The sequence below is a fragment of the Cibotium barometz genome, chromosome 19 (genome assembly GCF_041138505.1).
Source record: "Cibotium barometz isolate CiBa-2024 chromosome 19, ASM4113850v1, whole genome shotgun sequence".
Classification (NCBI taxonomy): domain Eukaryota; kingdom Viridiplantae; phylum Streptophyta; class Polypodiopsida; order Cyatheales; family Cibotiaceae; genus Cibotium; species Cibotium barometz.
In genome coordinates, this window is record NC_141064.1 from 10357316 (window position 1) to 10368831 (window position 11516).

Below are 11516 nucleotides of genomic sequence, written 5' to 3' on the forward strand. Positions count from 1 at the left end.
AGACTATGGATTGAGAAATCCATTAAGACCTCTTACATTTTGTGGGTCTTATTTTGAATAAGTGCATAGAGAAAGAAGCTACACAACATGATAAATAATGTTGGAGTGGTTATTTAAAATGTATCAATAGAATATTTTCAATTACATTTATTTTATGATAAATTCAATCTATGAACATCATAAAAGATCACTGTTTCAAGACCACCATATGCAATAGATGAGACTGGAGCAATGTTAATTAATTGGTTTTCTAAATTTTTAAAATACTAATGGAGTGTATCTCGAATGTGTCTAAGCAAATGTTGCACAACATTGTACACCCCATAGACTAGAGGATATACTATCAATTTCTTCTCTCCTTTTGTTTTATGAGAAACTCAATAATAAGTGCATTTTCCAATGAACACTTGATTGTAAATATGCATAGAGCAAAATAAATTTCAATATGATATACAATTTAACGTATATGATTTAGTGAGAAATTTTCATTTGCATTGGTGTAATGTCAAATAGCATGGCAAATTTGAAAGTTTTTTGGTCTCAAAATAAAGCTTAGATCTAATGTGTAAATTAGTCTAGAGACCAAGTTTGTCAAATTTCCTTAACATAAAAGTTAAGGGTTGATCAAGCTACCCATATGGAAAATTTACCATGAACCTAAAAATGGCTACACCCAACCTTGCATTTACCATCTAGAGAAGTGGCTCATAGGAGAAGATATGTAGGTGCTACCCAAGGGGACTCAAATGACTAAGTCCCCATGCACTCGGGATTTAAATATGGGTTGGTTCCCTCATATCCATTAGATACATATATGATGCTCACAATTGTTGTAAGGGTGATCACGTGGACATTTAGGGTGATGCTTACAATGAAGGTGTCATTTTACCCATACAGGTAGTTGAGTACATGGAGCTAGGTGAGGAGATGGGTGACACGTATGCATTGCATGAGGAGCCACACATCATAAACTATAGTTTTGATCCATTCATAAGGACTTTGGACAAGGATACCATATCTTTGGTAATTGCACATGCACATGTAGAGGCTACCTCTATACACACTCATAACAAAGCATAAATATTGGTGGTTTGCTACTTGAGGGAGACACATACAACATGGATGCCTCTTTTCATTGCTCTATTTAATGACGTGATCATAATGCCAAATGTTATTGATGATTTTGGCTTGACATCGAAGTTTATGGATGTTGGGTTGAATATCTATGGTGACACACTTGAGGCTATGCACATAAAGCCATCCTGTGACATGAAGGACTTTGATGATGAGATATGTATGCTAGTAAAGCCATCCCGTGACATAAAGGACTTTGATGATGAGATATGTGTGCTAGTAAAGGATATGGACATATTTTTTTTGAGGCCATGCCTTGGAGCCACTTAGCATGGCACATTTGTGGTGCTGGCATGAGGGGTATGATTGCATGGCTTGGTAAGTGCCACATGGAGGACATATGCTTGCACATTATTTTGATGTATATGATTGCTTTGGACCCAACTCCCCTCCTACACAATATCCTTGGACCAACACCCGCAAATGAGGCCTATGATTACATGTGGAAAAAGAGGCCCCAAAAAATATGAATTGGTATGACATTTTGGGACACTGTGTAGTTGGGAGCACATATGTTCTAGGTCTTGGAATACTTAGAAGATGATTTTCTAGCTATGAACCTTGAGATCTAAGCTCAATCTAAGTGGAGGTTTAATCTTTGGTGCAAGGTCGAGTGGTGTAAAGTCTTGGGAAAAATACAATTCCTTAAAATTCCCAAGGTACATGCACCTTTTGTCCTCCTCCTCTTGCTGATTTTCGATCTTCAAGGTGCAGAATTCTACCTTCAAGAATGTGGGTGCGTGCGTGCATATCCATGTGGGTGCATGCGTGCATGTGTAAGAAAATATATGCAAATGTATTACATCGGTGCAAACATTGAGCACCTCTTACGATCCTTGCTTGGGTGAACATTTTGTCATAGCCAAACATATTTTTGTTGAATTCCAAGAGCCATCTAAGCTGAAAATGCCAGTAGCCGAACATTTCGTCATAGCCAAACATATTTTTGTCATAGCCAAACATATTCTTGTTGAATGCCAATAGCCATCTAAGCTGAAAAATTTTCAGCTTTTGCCACGACATTATTAATAAGTTCATAATTTGAAAGTGGCATTATTATACGTAGGTATGTATAATGCGACCCTGTGGGGTAGACTTTTTGTTATTGAGGTACCCTTCTTCGTAGGAAATGAGCGGACACAGGCCATAATAAACAGTACAAATAAACGACCAGACATCTAAACATTCTAGTCCCTTTACTCGAACCGATGCTTGTAAGACCTTAGCACACGTGTGCGCATGTTTCACTTGAGGAGTTGAGATAGGGAGGGTTGCAGTTGCGTCACGACTGCCTGCCATCCAGCTTCAGTTGGGTGGATCATATCATCCCAGTAAAATTGAGAGCCCGGGTTAGGGCATAAGCTGTAGGCAGGGAGCCCTCCTGCACCCACACTACTACACTTGGAAGAAGGGGTAGTCCCCACACAGCATGGTTTCAACCCGGACCCTGCAAACATCACATTTGAATGCATGGAAGCTAAATGAGTGTAATAAACTTCAATTATGTAGTGTAATAAACGTCATTAAGTAGGGGTATTATTGGGTTGATGGAAGGGGGGTTTTACCAAGGGAGGATTGTGCGGAGGTGAATGCGGAGTAGAGATCAAGGAGGAGGATGGTGCCGTTGGTGAAGTAATGCCGGAGGCCGAGCACGTTCTTGAACACCCTGGCGTTGTGTGGTTGGGCCACGTTGGCCGTCCAACTATCGTTGCAGCTGCCGTAGCGGCTGGCCGCAGATGCCACGGGCAGGCACCCCGTGGGCGGCAGGTATGTAACCGCGAACTTCCTCAACCCCAGCCCATACAGCCTCACCAAATCTGTAGAAATTTGTTTCCCCACACTCACTGTCAAAGGATATATGCCCTGCACACCCACACTAGATTTAAGCTTCCTCTTGATCAATATATATTATTATCACACAAGTTGGTGAGTAATTAATCATAACCATGCAAGACGTTATAGGCCGAGTTCACACGCTTGGGAAATCCACTTGGGAGAGACGACAGAGAGCCGTCGCCCCCACCTAGCAAAGTCGAAAACACATCAACATGGGGTGGCAGAAGTTAAGAATGGTAGATCAGGTTCACACACATCCGCCCCCAAGCTTGTCCTGTCCACTTGGGAAGGTAAGCTATTTGAGGGAGGAGCCCCACCAACTAACGTGGAAAAAGCCTTCTCACCATGGGCTCTAAATAAAATTTTTCTAAAGTAAATTGCTTAATTAGCTATGAATTGAATGTATAAATGTATAAATTAGCTATGAATTGAATGTATAAATGTATAACTATTATTCCTTAGAATGTTCAAACTCTTGAACCTTTGGTTTCAAAGTTTGAAGTTGTTTTCTAAAATTAGAAGGTGGACCCAGGGGCATCACCTAAAAATATGTAAGTGTAGTACATGAGTTCACTAGGAGGGGTATATTAATTTAAAAAAAATTATATAATTACATTTACATGAGGGGGTTTTTTAACTAATTTTGAAAAAAAAACTGTAAGTTATGAAAAAGGGGACATTTTATTCACAAAAAGTATGTAAGTGTAAGGGGGTTTTTAAATACTCCTTGAATGCACGTGAGATACATAAGATTTCTTCATAGTGCACCCCCGAGAAGGGGGAATTACACTAAACCCAGGCATTTTTCGAGCAATACGAGTCCTCACCTAGAAAGAAAGAATACCACACATATGGTTGGCCAATGCAAAGAATTCAATTCATAGAGAGTTTGTCACCTTGTCATTAGGTTCAACCAATTTTTGAATTGAAATGGGATGCAACTTAGGAGAGAAATCAATTATAAGAGGACAAAATTCGTTGTGGGAGCAAGCTCAACACATAGGATTTTTGCTACTTTGTAACAACCAGTTGCCAACCATGCCAAAAATTGCCATGTGTGAAAATTTCCCTCTCTCTCATTTATAAAATGGAAGTAATTTTTTGAATAGTGAGTTGTGAAATGCATGGCCAAATGTGTGGCTTTGCTCTTTAGGCTCAGTCTTACCTTTGGGGTTGTGAACTTGGCCTTTAGAGAGCAGGGTGGTCTCATCACTTAGTGGCAACACACGTATGAGCGTCAACCAAACCACCCCAATCTCCAAAATTCTAGAGGTGAACATTACACTCTACTATTGAATTATTAACCATTCAATACTAATTAAGGAAGTTGCTACGTGGCTGGTTATTGAAAATCCATTAAGTGATTCACTTTAAAACACATTATTTATTGATTGTGACTTGAGTTTGTTAACCAAGATGGTGATGTACTAACTATTATTGCAAAAGGATTGTGCATGATTTTCCCACAAGAAAATCTCATTAAATAAGGACTCATAAAGTTTTGAGCATAAACATAAAATTATTGATAAGCAAGATGGAGGCAAGATGTTAGTAAAGGTTTTTCAAGATTAAGTGATCATGAATGCAGCCCATAGGTGAAGGGTTAGTAAGTATCTATTTATTTATCAATTGTTTCAGGAAACTTGTGACAAGCCTGAACCAGATGCTAATTAACCTATCTTTTTAATACATTTCTTAGACTTTATTTCTCAACTATTTCAAGAAACTTGTGACCTTGAACTAGATGCTAACTTAATACATTTCATAGACTTTATTTCTCAACTATTTTAGGAAACTTATGACCTTGAATTAGATGATAACTAACCTATATGTTTAATGTGCTACAATTAGAATTGACCTCATCAAAATGTCTGTGTGCACGTGCGTGTGTATTATCTCTTGAGTATATTTATAAAAGGCACTACCTAATAATAAGGCATCCAAATCATTTTTTGTTTTCTACGTTTGCAAAGGTTTCTTGACATGGTAAATTTTAGCAATATGGATCTTCTTATCATCCATATACAGAAGGAAGAATGCCTGACAAGCCCCCATGCCTCTCCATGTGTATAATGAATGCACACTACTCTACTCACACACACAACTGCCATCACTCATCGCAAAGGGAAGAATCTAACCCATATCCTTGGGACTCTCGATCTCCAACCTTACTATTGCACTATGAATCTAACCCACTTTTGATCACCAACCTAACCTTACTATTGCACTATGAAGCGATTGGCAATATGTTTTTTTTAAAGCATTGGGGCAAAGCAGTTTTTTCAAGAAATGTTTTTCAATGAATCCCTGGTTAGTGTAAATGTATGCTGTGAATGGCATATGTTTTTTTATATTCTATAAGGATGGATTTTATGTTGACGAGCTACACCAACTTGCCCTAACTCACGCACCCGAACAGCTGGGGTTAAGGAACGATGTGGGACAAATAAAGGATTAATTTACCGTTAATGGGGATTTTTGGACGCTGAGGTAGTTGATGTAGTCATCGCCTGCGGTGCAGTACACGACTATGGCAGAAGCCAGCTCCTGTTTTGTGTAGGTGGAGGCCAAGCTCTGGAAGGCGTCGATCTGCGACGAGATGGGTGGGAATCCAACGGTTGACAGCACTCCGCTTCCCCCTGCTGCAAAATTGAGACCTGCTGTGGCTTTGGCCCCCGCTCCACGCTTTGCGAAGCTCGTGGGCAAATCCAGGTTCAGTGCTGTAGCTGCAGTGATTTAATTTAATCACAAACGCATTAGCATCATATGTCATATGGCATTCTTAGTTTCGTTACCTAATTTAGTTGATTCCCTCTAATCTAACTTCATCATTGCACAGCAAAGGACCTGGATTAACCTCCAATCTAAATCAATAACCTCTAGCTCAATAATTGCAAAATAAAGCACCTGAATTAACCTCTAATCCAACTCAATTATTGCACGACAAAGGACCTCGATTAACCTCTAATCTTACACAAAGGCAGATTACATTGGCTTACCAATGGCATCAGTGAGAACACGGCCATTGCTGTAGCGGCCAGAGGGTATTCCGGGCCATGTCTCCCCATAGGGCTTGGACCAGGGGTAAGGGCGGGCGCTATCCGGATTGTTCACATTGCCAGTGTCCACATAGGAGCTCCCAAACACAAACATGGGGGGTCTTGCCAAACCATGCGCTCTCCTTGCATTCCCTATTTAAAATTTCCCATAATCATACATATTGCAATCCAAGAAAAGACAAAATATAAACAACTGTAATTTGTTAGCCAACACAAACCCCACCATCTTTATAAAACTCACTTAAAAGTTTTGCCCTCACTAAATCAATTGAGTTTAAATTGTAAGAAAAATTGATTTGTAGGTCACAGTATAAACTCCATTCTCTTGTGATTTGGTATATCAAAGGATTAATTAAGGTAAAATGTTTTTAAAAGCTCACTATACAATTCAGCAGCAGCACACAGATGAGAAACCAAATTTGTCATAATGCTCACCTAATATGATTGCTAGAAAGGCAAGGACGCTTAGTACTCTCAACTTCAGCATGGCGATGGAAAGTGTGAAAAAAATGCAGCAAGGTGTTCAAGGGATTATGTGAGAGAAAGCAATGCAAGTGCAATATATAACCGAATACCAAAAGCTGGAGCTTATGAAGCTGATGCTGTGAAGCCCATAATAGTGTGCCCAATATCTATAAGCTAAAAGTGTGGCATTAGTGGTATGAGGCCCAGCTTTAATGTAGAATTTGCCACCTTACTCATTTCTCCAGCTCAATGTTGAAAAAGTGGTACGCACACCGACCTCTACAAATTGCTTGTTTGACGCCTGTTACACACGTTTTCGTACTTGTGTGATCACGAGTTGCTTCCGACAAGCCATGTTGCACACACCACAAAATTCCAGAATCCACACTCACAAAAGCTATAGCTGTATAGATCCAAATCTCTCTCTCTCTCTCTCTCTCTCTCTCTCTCTCTCTCTCTCTCTCTCTCTCTGTGGTCTGGTTTCCACGCACTCCTGAATAAAAAACCAGTTGCCAGTATGGACCATTGGGGAGAGACTTAAATGACAAGAAAACCAAACCCAATTCAGATTCTGTGGTTTTGCAAGCTCAACACATAGGATTTCCTATCTCCCGCGTTACAACCAGTTGCCAATTACCATCCTGAAAATAGTCTTGTGTGGAAACCTACCCCCCTCTCTCTCAACCAGTCGCACGGTGCACCCATTGCGGCCACCTGGCCGGTTCCCATGCATGAATATGCCAGCCATAGCCGCCAACCTGGTGGCCTGTTGTGGCTATAGGGGTAGCTCAGTGTCACAACCGGCTAGCCGCTCTGTTTTATAACTAAAATTACATTTAAGGCTACTCAAAATTACAATTTGGTTGGTTTTTTTCATTTGAGTTGTGAAAATTATTCTAAATAATGGTTTTTTTTAATACTGGTAGATTCCACATTAGCGTCCTTCACCTATGTTCATGAGCATGTTGGGGTAGATTAGTGTTAAAATTAAACTTTTTTCTAACCAGTGAAAAAGAAAAAGATGACCTTCAAACTCAACTAATTATTAAAAAAATGCATACGTTAGTCAATTTTATAACTAAAATTTCAAATATTAGGATCCCAAAATTCAAGGCTAGGCAAAATTATAATTGGTTTTTCTCAATTTGAGTAGTGAAAATTATACCAAAGAATGGTTTTTTTCTAACACGCGGATCAAGGCATTAATGCTAGCCTCCGCGGCCTATGTTCGCAAGCCGCCTCTCGTCTAACTAGTCATGTGGCATACCGCTTCACTGCCGCATGAATAATATCTCATCATTCCCCTCAATAATGTAGGTAGGTGTACTTTTTGAGGATTGTCATACAAAAATACAATTGATTTTTCTCAATTTGAGCCATGGAAATTATATCAAATGATGTTTTTTTGGACACTAGGGTAGATGCCTACGGCATTAACGTTAGCCTTCGCGACCTATGTTTGCAAGCCTGTTGTGCCTATAGGGGTAGATCAATGTCAAAGTTATACGTTCTTTCTAACCAGTGAAAAAATGATGACCTTTAAACTCAACTATCTTTATAACTAAAATTTGAATTGAAGATTTTACAAAGAAATTCCCATCTTTCATCTTCACATAAGAAATTAGACTGATCCCATGAGATCTGATATCCCAATAATAAGCAAGCCTCTATCATGGCCTCCGTAGTGTAGCCCCGGGGACATTGTTTTTCCAACATTCCTCGATGCTTTCACCACACCTTGACAGTAGATCTAGTGCCAACATGGTTCTCAATAAAAGCCACAAAAGTATGATCCAATTGTTTTTCCTTGTGGTACCATCTCTGAGTTTTAGAACCAAATCTAGGAGACCTTTTCTTCTCAATCCAGCACCTCACCTGCATCCAACAAATCCACATTAGGGAGTAGATAATTGTGAGGGTGATATATGAGTGAGTTTGATAGTCGGGTTCTTTGGGGTGATGTATGACTGTTTTTGAATAGTTAATATAAATATATTATTGATTCAAAAAAAATTGAATTTATGGTTAAAACAAAATTACAATTGGTTTTTGTCAATTTGAACGGTGCAAATTATAGCAAAGGATGGTTTTTTTTTTCTAACACTGGAGGCATTAACGCAAGCCGGAGAGACGGCCCTCTCCTAACTAGCCATGTGGCATGCCCGCTTACGCTTCATCGTTCCCCTCAATAATGTACGTGGCCCTATGGGGAAAGGGGTGCATTTTCCGAAACAATATATATTTGGCTATTTTAAAAATTTCCTCGTATAAAAAGGAAATGTGTATGGTTCCTAAAAAGAAGATTCGGGAAAGCTTGCATAGCTATATATCTCACCAAAAGGGCCTTCTTACCTACACCAACAATTGAAGTCATCATTGGATTTTAAGCTTATTAACTGAATCGACAAGGTAATGATGATTAAAAGGGCACATAAGTAAGTAAGATCAGTATTTAAGCTGATAGGCACCTATGAAGTGTGGGAGCAATTAACACGGCAGCGAACTTGCTGCAAAGGCAAGGACATTGGCGTACAAGCGTTTGTTCACGTGCACGACAGGCCAGTAGCACGGTGTCAGAAAGACGGGGCCCGGGGGCGGTTTCATTCAAGTCTGTAATCTCACAGTAGTCGTATGTCTGTCACGAGAGGAGTTGTCCGGCCTCCCACCGCACCGCAACGGAACCCACTTAAACCCAACCACAACCACAAGAGAAAAAGTAGTTTTTCCATGCTAGATGACCTAGTGTGGAGATGAAAATCAATCTTGTTGCTTTACACTAATTTGGGTTCTGGGTTCACATTTAGTGTATTTTTTACCGGCTAAAATTTCAAAATCCCGAATGAAATTAGAGTTTGTCTCAAAGAAAACCATTCAACTTTTACCATTTTTATTTTTAAAACCGACAAATCTCATTATTTTGAGCTAGAAAACTGGCTAGATTTCAATGTCTTCCTTTTTTCCATTGGTTGGGAAAAATGTTTTTCACACACTATACCCCCTCTTTTCTTTGATCAAAGCTCAATCCAAGTCTATGTTGAGTGCGTGGGCTCCATAACTAGACTTAGAGATTGAGCTATGTGGGATTTCTTTTTGTCTAGTTTGGTTGGTCTACAAGGTGAAACACCTAGATTCAACGGGAAAAAAAACATATAAACTAGCTCAATGATTACATGATTATTCTCAAAAATTAATGTTGCCACCCCTTAAGATATGATCATCCACTAACTCATGTTTGTAAAGCCTCCCTTGTGGCAAGTAGCACCTATTATTGAGGCTAGATGATCTGTAATTTGCAAGTGGCATACAAAAGTTTGGTACTCTACCAAATGTCATATCATGTGGTGACATATTGAGGCTAGATGATTTGTAGGTGACATACAAAGATTTGGTACCCTACCAAATAGGTTACATCCTTGTCTCAAGGACTGACAATTCTATATCAAGTGTGCATTGGACTTCGGGCCCAGTTACATACCTTTAGGATTTGAGTATCATTTTAGATGGGTTCAAAAGCTTGGGCTCCATCCAGGTGGAAAATATTTCAAACCCACCAAGATCTATTGGTGGCAAAATTATTCTCACAAACAAGTGAAAATCCAAAAGATGTTAAATGTTTATATTATTTGACAATTATATATCAAGCCATGAAAATGGTTGAAGGAGATCCTTAAAAGACATGGATTATGGAATCTAAAATAATTTTGTATGGGAGTGGCTTGGCCTAGACTAAATGTGTAGGGAGATCTTTCCAACCCACCGTGCTTGAATCGTGAAAAATCAATTTCCACAAATGAGTCGACGACCCACCACAATCATGCTATAAATAGAGCATAATACTAGCCCATTTATAATGTCATTTAGTATATAGTTTTGCTCAAATGATTGTACCTTCTATAAGAAACTTATTTATAGGTTAGTTAAGTTATGTTATGTGTCTCATCTAGTTATTTTTATTTTTATGTTGTGTGTCTCATCTAGTTATTTTTACATTCTAATTTGAGTCAAGAAATTTATTCCAAAGGATGGTTTTTCTTTTTTACATGCTAGATCAGAATACTAGCCCATTTACCACTTGTTTTCTATCTTACCTTCTAGCAAAAAGGCTCTAGCCCATCCTATCCAAGCTCCCCTCAAACATGATCGAATGGAGCAAAATCAATTTACAAACAAGTCGACGACCCACCACAATCAAGCACATGCTATAAATAGAGCACAATACGAGCCCATTTACCACTCGTGTTCTATCTTCAATAGAGCACAATACTAGCCCATTTACCATGTTTTCTATCTTCAATGTGTTTTAGATATTAACTACCTTCTAGCATTCAAAGGCTTTAGCCCATCCTATCCAAGCTCCCCTCAAACAAGAACTCATATGTAGACCCTTTCACTATCTCTTACATCATCTTATCATTATCATTTAATATTTATCTCCATGATATATTTTTGCGATATTCATGTTGATGAAACATTATGACATTTTGGAGGTCATTTGTAGGGCCTTGTAAGAAAATGGTCGATTCTTATTTTCTCTCTCTAGAAAAAATCTTAAAATATTAAAATAAAGAGAATGTAAAAGTCATAAAAGTGTAGTCTCTGAGCTGGAGAGGTAAATTCTCTCCCAAGCGGTCGTCTTAAAGTTCGTTGGAACCTTCTTTGAAATGATACATTCAAAACTGCAAGAATAAGATTAGTTCAGGAGGATATTATTGCACGGAAGACAGTTTGGAAGGAATTAGAACCTTCATCTCCAATTTCAAAAGACAAATACAAGCCTTCTCTCACCATAACCAGTCCTATTCTTTCACTCTGCATCATATAGTATACTTACTCATTCCTAGAACACTCCAATGGAGAACAACCATGTACACACTCATTGTATTGAAGTGTCCAATCATGAAAGCATTAAGAGAAAGTACTATCTGCACATTGATCTAGATAGTGCGTATGCGCCCATTCAAAAACGCAGAAGTGGACAACTATTGCTCTCATCAGATGTTAAAGATCATATGAGTTGTCGTC

General features: G+C 38.9%; 1 protein-coding gene across 1 annotated transcript; it reads right to left on the bottom strand.

Moving 5' to 3' along the window:
* Window positions 1-2065: 2065 nt before the first annotated feature.
* LOC147628218 (GDSL esterase/lipase At5g03610-like) lies at window positions 2066-6683 on the bottom strand. Its single transcript, XM_086813279.1, has 5 exons — window positions 6465-6683; window positions 5970-6161; window positions 5434-5696; window positions 2700-2997; window positions 2066-2581 (listed from the first exon to the last, which is right to left on the bottom strand). Exons 1-5 carry the CDS (start codon window positions 6514-6516, stop codon window positions 2379-2381), a joined length of 1008 nt encoding a protein of 335 aa, XP_086669405.1. The 5' UTR covers window positions 6517-6683; the 3' UTR covers window positions 2066-2378.
* Window positions 6684-11516: the final 4833 nt, after the last annotated feature.

Excerpts from the sequence above, each read along its gene's own strand:
- LOC147628218 (XM_086813279.1), bottom strand. The coding sequence starts at position 6,516 with ATGCTGAAGTTGAGAGTACTAAGCGTCCTTGCCTTTCTAGCAATCATA. Across the intron at positions 6,162-6,464 it reads CTTTCTAGCAATCATATTAG|GGAATGCAAGGAGAGCGCAT; the intron begins GTGAGCATTATG and ends AATTTTAAATAG. Across the intron at positions 5,697-5,969 it reads TGTTCTCACTGATGCCATTG|CTACAGCACTGAACCTGGAT; the intron begins GTAAGCCAATGT and ends AAATCACTGCAG.